Source organism: Ceratotherium simum, chromosome 4, assembly GCF_057802395.1.
Source record: "Ceratotherium simum simum isolate JZ-2026a chromosome 4, ASM5780239v1, whole genome shotgun sequence".
Classification (NCBI taxonomy): domain Eukaryota; kingdom Metazoa; phylum Chordata; class Mammalia; order Perissodactyla; family Rhinocerotidae; genus Ceratotherium; species Ceratotherium simum.
Window position 1 is genome coordinate 37693034 of NC_141903.1, and position 17658 is coordinate 37710691.

The window sequence follows — 17658 nt, forward strand, 5'->3', positions numbered from 1 at the left end:
GGGAATGGGGACGTGTCACTGCTTCGGCCTGCCGGGCGGTTTTCTGTTAAGGTCTCCGTGCTCCTCATCTGGATAAGGGCACCCGGGGTTTTCTGGCCTTCTGCAGGGGGGCACGGGCCCCTCCGCAGAGTCCAGGAGCGACCTCGGTCTTCCGGCTTTCCTCCTACGTCCCCTCCCCAGTTTCCTCTATCTTCTTTCCAACCTCCCCAGACCGAAGACCCTCAGACATCTCCCTCAGGCCCACGCCCGGCTTCTCGCACCCTAACTCAAGGGCCCAAATTTGTGGCGGCAGAAGCACCGCGGCTCTGAACACCACAGACCACAAGCCTGAGGCCAGCGGGCCTGGGGGACCCCACCCGCGCGCTCTCGCCCCGCCCCCGCCCCCGCCCGCGGCCCGCCCCGCCCCCTCCCACGCACGTCACGTCCGGCCCGGCCCCCGTCCGCCGTCCGCCCTCCGCCCTCCGCTCTCCTCCCGCTTGCCGTTAGGGAGGCTCTGCGCCTCAGCCGCTGCCACCGTCGCCGCTCCCGCCCGTCTTCCGCGTCTCCGCCGCCGCCCCCGCCGGGGCCATCTGGGGGTCGCTTACCGGGCTGGCCCCGCGCCACAGCCGTCGCTTCAGCCTCCCTCCAGCGGCCGCCGCAGGAAGAGTCTCGCCGGCCGCGGAGCCTCTCGGGGCCTCAGTTCTCGCTCCCTTGCCGTCGCCGCGGGTCCTGGAGAAGCGGCCGCGGCCGGGGAACGGGGCGTCGCGGTTCCAACGGTAGGTGAACGGGCGGGTTCCCGTATCTGCGCATGCGCGGGTCTCCTGTCGCCGCGGCCCTCCCCCCTCTGCCGCCCCCCAGCGCCGTGTCCCACCCGCGCGGGGCTCAAGGGCGTTGCACAGTCGGGGTGCGGGGGATCCGGGCAGTGCCCTGCGGGTGGGGCATTCCGTAGAAAGGGCCCCCTTTCTGCTCGAGCAAGAGGAGATGAAGCCATGCCCCTGGCTCCTGGGGGGTGTGGCAGTCTTCGATTTTTCAGCCGCTGCAGTGCGCGTGTGTCTTCTCACCTTCTGGCTTCCCCAAAGTAGAAGGCACAGCAACCCACGCTTGTTTGCTAGCCTCCCCTGCACGCCGGACCTGCACCACCTCCCTGTCCCCTTCCTTCATGCTGGGCAGTGAAGTTGATGCAGAAAAAAAAGTGTGGTTTATTCCGGGCTCAACTGCGCCCCTTTTTAAGATCACGTGAGATGAGTGGTTGCTGACTTCCTTAAATCGCTCAGCGAGTATGGCCAAAATTGGGCTGTTGGTGCACTGGGGACTTGTCTAGAATGCATTCTGCATAGGCCAGGCGGAGGGGTTACAGCGTTAAGTTTCAGATGAGGCGCCTGGTTTCCGAGATAAGGTTATAAGAAATTGAATCGGTTGGCACAGCTGCCCAGTGGGAAATTTGGTAAACTTTTGTTTGTAATCAATTAAAAATCAAACTGAGTTTTAGAAAGGCAGTTGCAGAATTTCATTCAATTCCCCGTAAAGCTGTCTAATCAATGAAAAAAGTACCTAAAGTTGGGCATTTACCTTACTTTCAGATTTCTGATAGTGTTAAAATGGCAACCAAAACCACAGTAATGCAGACTATGAACATTAAATAACTGGGATGCACTTAGTTTTAAAGGCAGACATAAAAGGATGGTTTTGAATTATTGACTTTCTGGGTTAATGGGAGGCTTGTTTAGCTTTCCTTTTTGTAACCTTGCAATACTTGTTGGCCAGGGTTTCGCACATGTACTGTGCATTTAGTAAGTATTTGTTGAATGGATTGAATGAACTGGTCATTATTTGTATATCTATCAGAGCCCTTTCTTACTTTCTTAATCTGTGCTGCTTTTAAAATTGGGGCAGTATTTTCTCTAATTTAATTGTATCACCAGTTAGGGATCTGTGACAGCTTAAATACTTGGGAAGATGCAGAAAGGCATATCACAGTGTCATAAAATTCTTCATTGGGTGTAGTAAGTGTTACAGTGTGTTTTTTATTAGAATGCCATTGTTTTAGGACAGAGTAAATGGCTGAAAAGAATACATTGTGATTTGTCAGTTTTCCCCCACCAATAAAATGACAACTACGTTTATTATCATTTATGAATAACTTCAGTCTGTGCATGGCTCCCCCTTTGTTGTACACTAACTTTAATACTGTTGGAGAATATAATAGTATAAATTGCTGTAGCTATACTTTGAAAAAAAATTGTGGTAAATATATTTCCATTTTAGCCATTTTTAAGTGTACAATTCAGTATTAAGTATATTCACAATTTTGTGCAACCATTATCACTATCCATTTCCAGAACTTTTTCATCATCCCAAACAAAACCTCTGTTTTTGTTTGAGACAAACAATAATTCCATATTCCCTCTTCCTTCCAGCTCCAGGTAACCTCTATTCTACTTTCTGTCTCTGTAATTTGCCTATTGTAGCTATTTCATATAGGTAGAATCATATAGCATTTGTCCTTTTGTATCTAGCTTATTTCATTTAGCATGTTTTCAAGGTTCGTCCATGTTGTACCATGTATCAAAATTTCCTTCCTTTTTAAGACTGAATAATATATTCCGTTTTGTCTATACATACAGCATTTTCTTTATCCATTCATCTGTTGATGGATATTTGGATTGTTTTCAACTTTTGGCTTTTGTGAATAATACTGCTATGAACATTGGTGTACAAGTAGCTGTTTGAGTTCCTGCTTTGAATTCTTTTTGGTATATGCCTAGTGGTGGAATTGCAGGATCATTTGGTAATTCTGTGTTTAACTTTTTTTTTTGTTGTTGTGAGGAAGATCAACCCTGAGCTAACATCCATGCTAATCCTCCTCTTTTTGCTGAGGAAGACCGGCTCTGAGCTAACATCTATTGCCAGTCCTCCTCCTTTTTGTCCCCAAAGCCCCAGTAGATGGTTGTATGTCATAGTTGCACATCCTTCTAGCTGCTGTATGTGGGACGCAGCCTCAGCATGGCCAGAGAAGCAGTGCATTGGTGTCCCAGGATCTGAACCCGGGCCGCCAGTAGCGGAGCACACGCACTAAACCGCTAAGCCATGGGGCTGGTCCCTGTGTTTAACTTTTTGAGGAACATCCAAACTGTTTCCCAGGGCAGCCACACCATTTTACATTTCCATTAGCAATGCACAAGGATTCCAGTTTGTCCACATCCTCTCCAACAGTTGTTACTTCCCTTTTTTTGTTTGTTGGTTTATTTGTTTGATAATAGCTATCCTAATGGGGGTGAATGAGTGTCTCATTATGGTTTTGATTTACATGTGCCTAAGAGATAGTGATGTTGAACATCTTTTCATTTGTATGGCATCTTTGGAGGAATGTGTATTCAAGCCCTTTGCTGATTTTTGAATTGGTTTTTGTTTCTTTGTTGTTGAGTTAATTTTTTAAAAAGATTATTTAAAAATAACTTTTTAAGTTATTTTGTACATGGCTTAAATCTTTTATCTGAAAACCTTAGGTTCTTAAAATGGATAAAATGCTGAAATTTAAAAAATAGAAATAGAAAATTTCTTTTTTACAGAGGGATAAACAGCACAGAGACTGATTTTATATCTGGAAGAGTTTTCCAATTATTTAGTAAGTCACACTATATGTATATATTTTTTTTTGCTGAGGAAGATTTGCCCTGAGCTAACATCTATTGCCAGTCTTCCTCTTTTTGCTTGAGGAAGATTTGCCGTGAGCTAGCATCTCTGCCAGTCTTCCTCGGTTTTATATGTGGGTCACTGCCACAGCATGTCTGAGGAGTGATGTAGGTCCCTGCCTGGGATCCGAACCCATGAACCCAGGCTGTGGAAGCCAAGCACACCAAACTTAACCACTAGACCACGGGGCTGGCCCCCAAGTCACACTATATTTAGATCTCGACTAGATATATATGAGTATCAAAAACTTCTTTCCATCACTTCAGTATTACAAAGGTGCACCCGTTAAATGAAGACCCTATCCTCACCAGTGAGTAAGATTACTTCTGAACTTTTCTTTGTTTATAAAGTGTTTTGTTAACATGGCTAAGAGCAGAGGAGGGGTTTACTTGGAGTAAAAGGAAGTGTAGTATGTGCACATGAACTTGACCTGAGTCAGTGTTCCCCAAGTGAGGCAGTAGGCTGATACATGAGTAAGTTCCCTTTGGGGCCTCATGGAAGAGCCAAGTTGGATCAGAAATGGAAATAATGAAGGATATTTGGAATGAAATGTAATAAAGGCAGTTTTAGTGCACCAACTCATAATCAGGAGGTACATTAAATAGATATTAGTAATAATGATATTACAGAAGTAATTCATTATTAGATTGGTTTAGTCATTCACCAGATATTTAATCTCCTTCTAAATGCCAGAGAACATTGAGGAGCAAAACCCAAGCAGTCACTTGGTGATGGTTGCATAACTCTGTAAATTTACTAAACACCATTGAATTGTACACTTGAAACGAGTGAATTTTATGGTGTGTGAATTGTAATAAATAGCTTTAATAAAGCTATTTTTTTTTTTTTAAAACAACCCACCAGTGGACTTCAAGAGGCTTATACTCTCTTGGGAGAAACAGACATTAAACAAACACAGAAAGGAATATATAATAAAACTTAGTTATATATAGTAAAATAAATAAAAGGAATATATAATAAAAGAAATATAAAATAAAAAACACTGATGAATGTTTTGGAGCCAAGGAATGATATGCCCTGAGAGAAATTAACAGGGTAGATCATTAGATTGAGTAGGTTGAAGAAAGCCCCTCCAAGAATGGGACTTGAGGGAGAGCTGAAGATGAGTGGGAGGAAGCAGGAGAGAGTTTTAGGTAGATGAACCAGCATGTACAAAAGTCTTAGGGTGAGGAAAATACAGTGGGTTGACAAGATAATTTAATGAAATTTACTGGATTTCTACTAGAGAAGGAAATATCCCAAATCTTTTCTGTCAGTTTATTACGTAACTCTAGTGTATATTTTCTTTTTCTTGTGTATATGATATATAGTAATTCTTATCTCTGATTATAAACAGTTTTCAGAGATGTGTCTACTTTGTCCTGTTATTGCCCTTTTCAGGAATAGAAAAACAGAAAAGTTGAATTGTTTATTTATTAAAATATTTATTTTTGCTTTCGTGTATCAAGCTGCTGTTCTATACATTGAAAAGGAAAAGTAAAAAAAACTGAAAACCTCTTGTTGATTGACATAGTAGGTGCTTGATATTTTTGGGAGGAGGGCAGGGGAAGGTACTTTGTGGTCATAGTTGGAACAAACACCAGTCACAATGGATTAAAAATTTTGAAAGGCAAAGGATCAGATAAGATGAGAGAATTTTTATAGGAAAAGCAGACCATATTATGGTAATTGTAGAATCACTTTTGAAAATTATAATTTCAAAAGATATACTTTTTTCTGTTAAGGAGTATTCCAGTGTTTGAATAATGATTTTTGACTAGCAAGTACAAAATATTTAAGTGTTTTATGAATTACCTTCTGTGTGGCTTCATACATTTTAATGAAATTTAAACAAAATTTTCAGTGATGACTGTAGTCATTATTGCCTGAAAGAGCATCCACCTAAGAAGACAGCAGCCTTATAGTTCTAGTCACTAGTTTCTTCAGCTATCTGAGATTTTTTTTTGTTCCTCTTCTGAGAAGGGAATGATAATCTGCCCTGCTTATCTCACAGGGATAGTTGTGAGGATTCAGTTGAATAGTGAACTGGAAAGTACACCTGAAGTGATAGCATCAGTTCACATACTGGGGATCTGCGATTGTTGAGTGTTCACAAATGGGGAAACAAAGATGAAGTCATATTTTTTGCTCTCCAAGTTCACAATGTAGTGGGGAAGATAGATACAAAAATAAGTATAATCAGTGCCTTTTTTGTTCATGTGCCAGCTTCCTTTTTTTTGGGGGGGGGCCAGTTTTTCACAAGTCTGTGCAAAAAGAGAAATAAGGGACCCATTTGGCTAGAACAAGTTGTGGAATTAACCTCAATACCCCTTACCTGAAAAAATGAAGTGTGTTGTAGTTTTGTATTAATGAGCAATAAGAGATGATAAGCTAGTCTTTTTAAGACCTTACTCATTAGTCTGTGGTAGGCCCTGGGTATGCATGTTTTCAGTGGAGAAGAGGTGAAAGGTTACTAGAATAGAGGAGTCTTGAAGAGTCAGTATTTGTCAAAATTGAGAGTGTATGCACACATGTAACTGACTAGAATTTGTGTTCTCTATTATGCGTTTATGCTTTCTCAGATATTTTGTGTCACCTTCTAAATTGTAGTGCTTTTTTTTTTAAAAAAGGGTCAGTCGTTGATGCTTAGTGGAAAGAGCTAATGTAGTAGATAATCACTTTGACTTAATAGAAAATCATGCTAAATTAGTGGACCAGTGACATTAGAGTGCATGTGGGGGAAGGGAACCTGTTGGGAGCCATCTTGTGCTAGCACATTACAGATTTACCCTTTAATCAAGGGACAGGCATTTAAAGTGTCACCTTTCCTCCTACTTTCATAAGTAGGATTAAACATCCCTCTACCACTCTTTCCTGTTTTTCATGTACTGACGTGTGAACCATGTAGAACTCTAGATCCGACTACTGACAGATATCTCAAGAGGTCATCCTTTGGGGAAGTTTCTTCATCTAATCTTGGAGACTAACTCCAGGTACCTCATGGTCTCCTTGGCTTTTTGAATCAGAATTATGGCTGGTTTCCAAGTAAATGTGAGAGGAAGTCTTTTGTCCTTGTAATAGTGCTCATTTTAATGTTCTGGTTTCTCTTAAGACTTAAATTGCTTTCATTAGAAGGATTTGTGGTTAGATCCAGAGCACATTCTAGCATTACCATTTACAAATTTTGAAGTTTAGCTGAGTGACTTGAGGCTCACAATTGAGGATTTTGTGCAGAGGAATTCAGGTTAGATTTTAGTATAGAGGAGATCAGTGAGGAGAATAGATGAAGGGACTTAGTCACAGGGGATTTTATCTTTCTCTGGTTTTATTACTTTTGCTTTGATTTGAATAGCTTGAAATCATGGTTGGAGGTTATAAAATAATTGATTGTGGCCATGAAACCCTTTTCAGAGTTTCTCAGAATTAGCCAGGCTATTTACTGATAGATTATCTCTAGAGGCAGCCAGTTTTTGCCTGAATACTTTGTATAAGAGAGGAATAATGAGCTGTCTCAAGGTGAAGTGTTTTACATTTAGTGGGTTGCAGTCTGAGAAATATATGTACTATATCTAGTACCACAATTTGGCAAGTGTAGTCCTACAAAAATACGCTTGATTCCAGTGTAGTTTTGTGTAATCACCATGGAGGATTGTTCCCTCAAGTTAAAGTGCACACAGATGAACAGTCTTTAGGCGTAGGGTTAATAATTGTTGCAAGAAATACTTTATACTCTTTTTTTGCTTTTGTTTATTAAGGCAAAGAAGTTCCTAAACTTTTGAGTATTAGAGCTCTCTTTAATTTAAAAACTTTCTAGTCCTGTGTTCTGTTTTAGTTATACTTTGATAAACTGCTTAAGGTCAAAGTGAATATGAGTTTAATAATAGATTAAATGACTTGGTGTTTTCTTCATCAAAGTATCATCTGTGAACATTTGATAAGTTATGTGCTGTTGAGACATTTGTTCAGCCTTTCTGTTTGTTTGGTACTATTAAGGATCTCAGATAAATTAATGCCTTGTCAGTTTCTCAGGGCAGGAAGGGACCTGTGATTTAGCATATTGGCAACTTTTGTAGTCCCATCCTTGTTGAGGTAGAATGAAAGAGGTGCCTTTTCCTTTGCTTTGCTGAACTGTTTAGTGCTTGCTAATGAAAAGCTAAATGTATGGAGTAGGAATAAATTTATTTTCCTTAAACTTTGGTTCATTGACTTGGAGTTAGAGACAGCAGTCGTCTACAAACTTAATCTCTGTTCCCAAAGTTTACCATCTTTATTAAGACCCAGCTCCCTCTTGGCTTTTCCCTCTTTGGATACTATTGATAGGTTTTTTTTTTTTTTTTTTTTGGCTTTAGCAGTTACTGAGGTAGCTCTTTTAAAGTTTTCTATGTGAATTGTATCCTATTTTGTCAAAAGCACTTTAGGCAAAAGTGACTTTTCTTGTTCCTTTGTGTTCAGTTTGAAGGTAAAACTTTTTCACATGAAAATGATCATTTACTTTGGCAGATGCTGCTCTTACCACAGGTTGCCTTATTTGTAAAATGATAAAACTTTATTAGTGTATTGCTGATGCAATATTATTATAGTGTTTTTAAAAAAATTATTTGCTTTGAAAAGACTTTAAACAAGTGTCTAAAATTTATCATGTCTTCAGTGCAAATGATTATTCTGTTTTTCTTAGTTACACTATATAGAAAATTTGGTAATGTCTAAATGTGCTAGATAACATAGAAGGGCCAAACAGGATTGGTTCTGAAATATGATTAAAATAAATCTTTTATTTTCCTTTTGTGAGTGGAAAAGTATATTTTAAAAATGTCATATTCTATAATAAAAATAGTTTGATGTTAATCTATTGAAGTGATGCTATGTCTTTATTCATGTGATTTCTTTTTTTAAAATTTTTTTAGCTTTAATTTTTTTCAGTATAATTTATATACTGTAGTATTCACTAATTTAAAATGTCCACTTCAATAAGTTCTCACAAGTGTCTGAAGCATGTAACCATCATTATCACAATTGTGACATAGAACATTTCCATCTCCTCAAAAAGTTTCCAAGGCTTTTTAGTTTTCTCATCAGTGAAATGGTTATAGTGAAAGTGTCTGTCTCCATAGGATTGTTGTAAGGATTAAATGAGTTAATACAATTAGAGCCCTTAAAATAGTTCCTGGCATATTGAAAAGAGCTCAGTTAATGCTATTTGCTATTATCCATAGTATTGATGTTGGTGTTCCACTCTTTTTTAAAAGCCCCTCACTACTAATTTTATTAGGTATTTAAAACTTAAAGATTCTGTGCTACTAAGAAAGATGTGTTTGTTGCTATCATTTATATGTAAATAGAACTGAATGGAGTGCAAAAGTACCTTGAGCCTTATCAGAACTCAGGTTGATAGCTGATGTATGAGGGTACAGTTACCTGAATGTACGCATCACCCAGCTTTATTGATAATTGGTATTTAATTGTATTATTTTTATATACTCTTGTCTCATGGTAAAGTTGTTTTGTTGTTAGTGCTGTCCAGTCAATTCTGACTCCTAGCGACCCTGTGTACAGCAGAAGGGAACCCTGCCCGGTGTTTTTGCACCATTCTCCGTTGCTATTCATAGGGTTTTCATGGCTGATTTTTTCGGAACTGCGTGGCCAGGTCCTTCTTCCTAGTCTGTCTTAGTCTGGAAGCTCCGCTGAAACCTGCCCACCGTGGGTGACCCTGCTGATATTTGAAAATCCAGTGGCATAGCTTCAGCATCACAGCAACACGCAGCTGCCACAGTATGACAACCAACAGACGGGTGGTATGGGTCCCTGCCGGGAAATGAACCTGGGCCAGGGCAGTGAGAGCTCCAAATCTACCAGGGTTGGCTTCGTGGTAAAGTATGTGATGTAAAATTCAAAATGATTTCTTATTGGTTGTTAGTACCACCATGCTAGGTAGCTGTCACTTGTATTTAAAATGATTTTGCTGGTTTGATTTATAATAAAATTATACTTTTGAAAATCCTTGGTTATTTTGGAAGTCTACACATTGTTTTCTCTTGTGTCAAGCCTTTTATTTATTAACTGTTTTCTTTGCATTTTATTGATCCTATCTGCTAAGATGTTTCATCAGATCTCTTTGGGACATTTTTCTGTGGTATCTGCTGCTATTTTCTTTGAGAACTGGATATTGTAGTTTAGATATTGCTTTAGTGTTCTAGGGCTTTCATAACAAATTACTACAAATAGGGTGACTCTAAAACAATACAAGTTTTTCTTTCACAGATCAAGAGGCCAGAAGTCTTAAATCAAGGTGTTGGCAGGGCCACACTCTCTCTGACAGTTTTAGGGGGAGAATCCTTCCTTGCCTTTTCCAGCTTTTGGTGGCTCTTAGCGTTTCTTGTCTTGTGACTGCATAACTCCAACTTCTGGCTTCGTCTTCACATGGCTTTCTTCCCCTCTGTGTGTCTCTGTGTGTCCTCTCCTCCTCTTTTTTTTTTTTTGTGAGGAGATCAGCCCTTTGCTAACATCTGCCAATCCTCCTCTTTTTTTGCTGAGGAAGACTGGCCCTAGGCTAACATCTGTGCCCATCTTCCTCTACTTTATATGGGATGCCGCCACAGCATGGCTTTACAAGTGGTGCGTCATTGCACACCCGGGATCCGAACCGGCGAACTCCGGGCTGCCGCAGCGGAGTGCCTGCACTTAACCACTTGTGCCACCGGGCCAGCCCCCCCTCTCCTCCTCTTATAAGGACACCAGTCATTGGATTTAGGACTCACCCTAAATCTAGGATGATTTTATTTTGAGATCTTTAATTACATATGCAAAGATCCTATTTCCAAATAAGGTCACATTTTGAGGTTCCAGATGGACATGAATTTTTGGGGAGCACTATTCAACCCACTGTATATGTGAAGGGACTATTTACATCATTTAAGCTCTAAAAAGGGGCAGGAAACAGGACTAAATAATGTTAAAAACTACTTTGCAGTTGGCAGAAATGTTATTTTGGGCCACTCTAGTCTGAATGCCCTCAGCAGTGTGCTCTAGATAGAGGTCTCAAGTGAATAATCATTGGCCAGTAGGGCTTGGAGAATGGGTCTGCTGTTATTAAGTACCTTTTAGAAAGCTAGGAATAAATGACCTCCTATAATGTATATCAGACTCTGTGGTCAGTTTCAGTGATAAAATGTGAGATTCTGTGGTACTTTAAATTGTGAGAATTTACACAGAGCGATAGTGTAGTATAGTGATTAAGAGCAAGGACTTTAGGAGTCACACTCTCTGGGTTCAGATTCTGCCTCTGACCCTTATTAGCTGGGCGGACTGTGGGTAAATTGGTGAAATTCTACACAATGTCTTATTAAAGTAAGGGTTTACGTGTATTATGTATATATAGATAGAACTATATGTATATACCAGAACATAAAATACGTGTAATTACATAGAACTGCCTGGCACATAGTAACTGCTAATTTAATGTTAGCTGCTGCTGTTTTCTTCATCATCTTCAGTGCTCTTCTTCAGGAGAAAGACTCATCACCTGAAAGATTTATGCCTTTGTTTTTCTAGTAGTAAGGATGAATTTCTACTGATGAATTCATATATTCCTACCCAGCTTCGCCTTAGGAAAGATAGGCTTTTCAGATTGTCTAGTTAGGGGTTGGAAGTAGTAGAGAATACAGGATGAGGTAACTGGTTCCTGGTTTCACTGACAGGACAGCTAAACACTGAGTACTCGTTTTAGTGATGTATGGAATTTGCATCTGACAGACTCTTCTAATGAGTCTTCGTTTATTGTACATCAAGCAAATCCTCCTTTCCTTTATGTCACGAGGGTATCAACCTGACTTTTAATGTAAGTTCATTAAACATCTTATCCCTGCAGTTAACCTCGCTAAAGGATGTTATATAACTTTGAAGTTGTTTTTCAGGTGAATAGACTACATGTTTCAGCAGGCGTTTCAGGATGTTTTAGAAGTAGTCATCTATTCAAGATTTGTTGTGGGAATGTGGTTTTCCTTCCCCTCAGTTTTTAATGTCCCTCCTGGAGGTATATGTTACTAATGAGACTTTTTTGAAAACCACATTGGATGGTAATATTCTTCTGCTTACCTGAACCCTGGTGAGCAGAGTGCTGCAGTGTAGTTTATTGAACATATTAAAAGGTTTTTTAATAGGTTACTAGAATTCACAGAAGATGATAAGACCAAATATTAGAACACATTGCCAGACAGGTTTTCCCTTCGCTCCCCAGCCTATTTGCTGGTCTTTTAACATTACGCAAAGAAGAGAAAGAAACTGGTTCTCTGTCTACTACATGCGTGTATTATCTCGGTTAAACTTAACAGGTGTATAGGTATTATAGGCTTAGAGACATGGAAGTTGTTCAGGGTCACACCTACAGAATGGTGGAGTTGATGTTTGAATGTACGCCTTTCTGGTTCTGTTAACTGCTCTTTTCCAACATGTGTCCCTCTTTTTTTTTTTTTTTTTTTAGTGAGGAAGATCAGCCCTGAGCTAACATCTATTGCCAGTCCTCCTCCTTTTTTTCCCCCTTTTTCTCCCCAAAGCCCCAGTAGATAGTTGTATGTCATAGTTGCATATCCTTCTAGTTGCTGTATGTGGGACGCCACCTCAGCATGGCCAGGCAAGCGATGCGTCGGTGCGCGCCCGGGATCTGAACTTGGGCCGCCAGTAGCAGAGGGCGCGCACTTAACCGCTAAGCCATGAGGCCGGCCCCTGTGTTACCTCTCTAAATCAGAAAGCTCAGACAACTCTGTTCTTGTTAACAAAATATTCATTCTACACAAAGAAAAGAATAAAATATATAAGTTCAGTTTCAAGCTTAAAATCATGGCTTTCATTCTTTGATCTGAAAATGATTCCTTGTTTAGTTCTGAATATATAAGGATGGAATGGAACTGGGTGGGATGTGTGTGTGTGCACAAATGAAGGGTCCATTGAGGAAAATGGATTATTTGTATGGTGTAATCCCTGAAGATGTGTACTGTCAAACATTCTCCTGTGCAGTTCCTTTATTTATTTTTAGCAAAAAGATTCTTACCCAGGCTAACCATCATAATTTGAAACCTTGTGTAAGATTTTTGTCTCTAACTAGGTCACAGACAGACTTTTAAGGCAGAAGAATGTTTTTCAGTATAGGCTCCTTCCTAAATGGATTTCACTGCATATTCTAGTCTCTTTTCATAGTTAAGGATGTTGTGAGAAATTAAAAGAATTGTTTTTTTCTTCCAGATTAACTGCTGAAGTACTGATCGAGTTCTGTGTTTCTTCAATGAGGAACTACAGGCTGATCTTCTGCCATAATCTCAAACAGCCATAAATGACAAAAGAATGCTTGCTCAGTGAGGGTAGCTGGTGCAGAAGCCATTTTTTAAACTTAGGTGTTTAAGTACTCAAAGGTGAGTTTTCAAAATGGTAACTATCTCATGCTATATAAATCCACAGAGATTTTGGAGTTTATCTCCTATTGTTGCTATTTGATTATTAACTTGAGGTTTTATAGTTTTTAGCTGGCACTGGATGTGTTGAAGAATGGATCTTGTTTATCTAAAACTATCTAAATTTATGGCATTTTGCTGCTCCCAAGTTAATTTCTGCCATTTCTGTAAGTGGATAGATTTATTTCCCAGTCACATTGTGACACTCTTTGATCAGTGGGTGTACCTGTTATATATATGGACCTTATTTTTGGAAACTTTAGAATATGGAGCAGATTTATTTTTTTGCTCTGTTATCTTTCTCTTGTAGTACAAAAGGAATTGTTTCTCTGGGGTGATGAAAAAAGCCCACTTGTCATTTTGTTCATTATCAACTTTTGAAAAATGTTTTTCTTTCTTTCAAAAATAATCCTTTCCCACATAAAATAATAAATGTTTATTTTAGAAGATAAAGTTTTCTTGGGATCACTTTTTCTTTGATGCTTCAGCTATTGGAAATATTATTTTCTCCTACTGCTTCTTACTGATCACAATTCCTACAAAGTTAACTTATGTCTTTTGAACTAGTCTGGCTGTGGAAATTTTTCTTTTCAATAATTATAAAACAGCAAGATTGATAAAAAAACATTTTCATTGAAAGCTGATGTCTAGAAATGAAAAATTTCTTTTGTTTATAAAAACATATTATGATTGCTCTGTTATGTAGAAATAAGAACTGGTTAATCCTCTTCTTATTAGCCCATTGTTTATAAAATGTGATTCTTAGCCCATTACTTTATAAAAAGTGATTCTCTCCTGTTTGGGTGCTTATGGATTGAGGGGTTAGATGAGCTTCATACAGCAGAGTTCCAGAAATGATTGGGTTTGGCTTTGTACCTGTGTCATTAATAAGCTTGGTCAGTGAAGGTCCTCTTGGAGCCAGATCTGCCTCTTAATTTGTCTTTGAGACATTAATATCCTTTGCTAAGTTTAATGATCAGTTTTCCCATTGTTTGATAAATATGCAAACACTAAAGGGAACATTCAGAACTAACTCTACATAGTAGAGAAGTACTTAGATGATTATATTGAGCTTTATTTGTAGAACACACTATGGGCCTGATAACTGGAGCTTATTTAATAGATGAGTACATTCAGGTGTAAAGCCTTTTTCTTTAATGTATTTAGTCATATTGCCATCTGTTAATCATTATAGTCTTTTTTTTTTTTTGTCTTTCATTTGGCAGAAAAGACAGCTTTGATTTCTGGCTGCAAAAAAGATATGAGGAAGAGCTCCTCCCCTTCCTTGAGTAACTGCAACTCCGTTCTTGCTAACAAAATATTTGGAATTCCACTTGATGAGCTGCAGCAGGGAGGACATCCAGACAATGAGGTTCCGTTCATAGTCCGCCATGTTGTGGACTATATTGAGGAACATGGTATACATTTCCTTACTTTGAGGGCTAGCCTTTGTTTTAATAAACACAACTTATCCCTTTTTGACCTTGGATTTTTTTGTTTTTTGTTTTTTTAGTATGGAAAGTCCAAAATATGGTGAGGAAAAACAATAGAAATTCTTTTTAACATTTTAATGTGTTTTTTACTTAAAGTCATATACTTAGAAATGCCCAGCCTAGAGCATTTTTTAGTGGGTGGGGGCAGGGGGATGATAGAAATATTTTTAGTGGATAATAGGGGCTGGGATAAAAGAGAATATCCCTCAGGACAGAGAGAGTATATTTCTAGATGTGTAATTTGAAGGTGCTTAGCCCAGTAAGGGGAGCCAAGGATAGCTTTCCAAAAGTATGAATATTTTAAGTTGATTGGAGAATGAATGTGTATGGCCAAGTAATTGAAGTTGAAGCTGGTTTAATTTTTGCCTTGAACTGACGTAGGAGGTCTGGAGCAACAAGGACTTTTTCAAGTCAATGGAAATGCTGAGACAGTGGAGTGGCTTCGGCAGAGATATGACAGTGGAGAAGAGGTGGATTTGGTTAAGGAAGCAGATGTTCCCTCAGCTATTAGTCTTCTTAGGTTTTTCCTCCAAGAACTTCCTGAACCTGTTATCCCTGGCAGTTTGCATATTCACTTGATGCAGCTTTCTCAAGGTAACGTAATTTGATTCTTATCCATCAGTCATTTAACATTAATTTCAAAGTCCTTACCTTTTAGAAATCTTGACATGAAAACAGTAATTATATAGTTCTGAAATTAATTTTTTATGTTCTTGTTTGGGAACATATACTCTTTGGGGCTGTATGGTCTAGTCAAGGTAATGGCAACTTCTTAGATTCCTGTAGTACTATTTACTTTTTATGATTGGTCTTAGTAAGCCTAAGATAACAGAGTGAGAAGGAGAAGGAGGAAAGGCAGGAGAAGAAAAAGGAGTAGGAGAGTAGGGAAGGAAGGAAGAAAAATATATATAAGGTGATATATGTGGCAGAATGTCTGATAATAGCCAGTGGTGTTGCTTAGTGGTGATGTTACTATAGAATGTTTATCCCTGGTTTGATAGAACTTCCTAGCAAAAACCAGAGGACAACTTTGATTCTAAGTTTGGAATACAACCTAAAGCTTGTTCTTGGACACCTGCCTGGAGGAAATAAAATATCATATTGGACATCAGACTCCAAGCCAAATAAAGAAAAAAAATTGATTTGTTCTTGTTGGGTTATTTTTTTGGTGGTGACTAAAAGTAGAGCTCAGCTGGAATGGAATAGGGACAAGAAAAATAAAGGTAGAGGTAGGCAGACGGGTAAAAGAATCAGAAGGTGAGGAAATGCTTCTCTTCCTAGCGCCAAGTGGTATTCATGTGCATGTAATGGAGCGGACATGTTTCATCATATGGGAAATTTATAAAGTTGGTATATAATGTTATATATTCATTGAATTTTTTTTTTGTGTGTGTGTGTGGGGAGGATTAGCCCTGAGCTAACATCCAATGCCAGTTCTCTCCTCTTTTTGCTGAGGAAGATTGGCCCTGGGCTAACATCTGTGCCCATCTTCCTCTGCTTTATATGGGACGCCACCACAGCATGGCTTGACAAGCGGTGTGTCAGTATGTGCCCGGGATCTGAACCTGTGAACCCCAGGCCACCGAAGCGGAGCGCGTGCACTTAACCGCTACGCCACCGGCCCGGCCCTCTGAATTTTTAAATTATTTTTTCTGATTTTTCTTTGTATTATGGAGTCTCTGATTTTTTGAATTGAGGCTTCTTGAGAAATGCAGTCGTGTTAAGAAATTATAACTACTTCTTCAATGTCTATTGCATCATAGCTGGACATTTTATATGTTTGTGTGTATCCTTAACCAGTATGTAGTCAGAGAAGGAGAATTTCCTTTTAAGAATATTTATCCATCTTTTCCTTAAATTTTAAACACCTATAAGCCTAAGTTAGTGGATGCCTCTATTTATGCGTTAAGGTCAAGGCAGAGATATTTTATGACCCTCTTACGTATGTTTTCTTCTTTACAACTAGATGATAGGACTCACTTTGAACCTGCTATATTCAGGAGTGGTTAGCCTGATTCAATTTAGTTCTTTTATTGTGCCACCTGGATCAAAAAACAGGTTTCAAAATGAAATGTCATCAATAATGTTACCTTTTTTCATAGTATAACTTTATTTTTTTCTCCTAACAAATATTACATTTTTTGTTTTGAACTTCTGAATCTATTTCTTCCTTTTCTTGTAGGTATTTTTTCAAATGTTTATAATGAGTCACCCAGTAAGCATTTTGCATCCATTAAATATGTGATGAAACTGATGTGTTAGGTTTTTGAGCCCTTTTTATGACTTAGAGCCATTCTTTTTTTGTGAGGAAGATCAGCCCTGAGCTAACATCCATGCCAATCCTCCTCTTTTTGCTGAGGAAGAATGGCCCTGTGCTAACATCCATGCCCATCTTCCTCTACTTTATATGGGATGCCGCCACAGCATGGCCTGACAAGCAATGACTGCATCGGTGTGTGCCCGGGATCCGAACCTGGGCCGCCAGCAGCAGAGCGTGAGCACTTAACCGCTACGCCACGGGACCGGCCCCCTCTAGAGCCATTCTTTTTGTTTTTATAGTGATCGAGTTCTGTGTTCCCTGTGTTAGGTGAATTACAGACAAGACTTTAAAGTTCCAAGAATCAGATAATCTTTCAGTCTTGAATGAAAATTTATAAAAGAATAATTGGAATAAGATTTAATGGTAATAAAGTCATTGACTGTCATTGATACTATCAGAAGCTATTTTATCACTGGTATTGTCATTTTGATTGGTATTAATTTAAAAGTATGACAGCATTGTGCACTATATTATCATTCCTGGAATTACAATATGCATCTTACTAATTAATTATTCTTAACATTCACTTGTGAAAGAATTTAAAGTATGCAAAAATGTTTGTGGCCCACAAGTCTTTTAATGTTATAATATAAGAAATCCACCGTTCTCCTTCGTTTCCCACTTACATAACCATTAGCATGTGTATGTGTGCATGCACACACACCCACTTACACTCATTTCTTTAATAGCTATGCAGATAGGTGTGGCAGTACTTGGTGATATTTGCATTTCT

The 17658-nt window shown here is 39.0% G+C and overlaps 1 protein-coding gene across 10 annotated transcripts in view; it reads left to right on the plus strand.

Moving 5' to 3' along the window:
• The first annotated feature begins 664 nt into the window (after positions 1-664).
• FAM13B (family with sequence similarity 13 member B) overlaps positions 665-17658 on the plus strand; it is an 87503-nt gene continuing 70509 nt past the window's right edge. For 9 of the 10 annotated variants that reach the window (XM_087429749.1, XM_087429752.1, XM_087429751.1 and 6 more), the window contains exons 1-4: positions 665-755; positions 12907-13073; positions 14339-14530; positions 14987-15199. In XM_087429749.1, the coding sequence (XP_087285875.1) occupies positions 14374-14530; positions 14987-15199 (370 nt within the window). In that variant the 5' untranslated portion in view covers positions 665-755; positions 12907-13073; positions 14339-14373. The remainder of the gene's footprint in view (positions 756-12906; positions 13074-14338; positions 14531-14986; positions 15200-17658) is intronic. The other variant, XM_087429754.1, reaches the window with a different exon arrangement.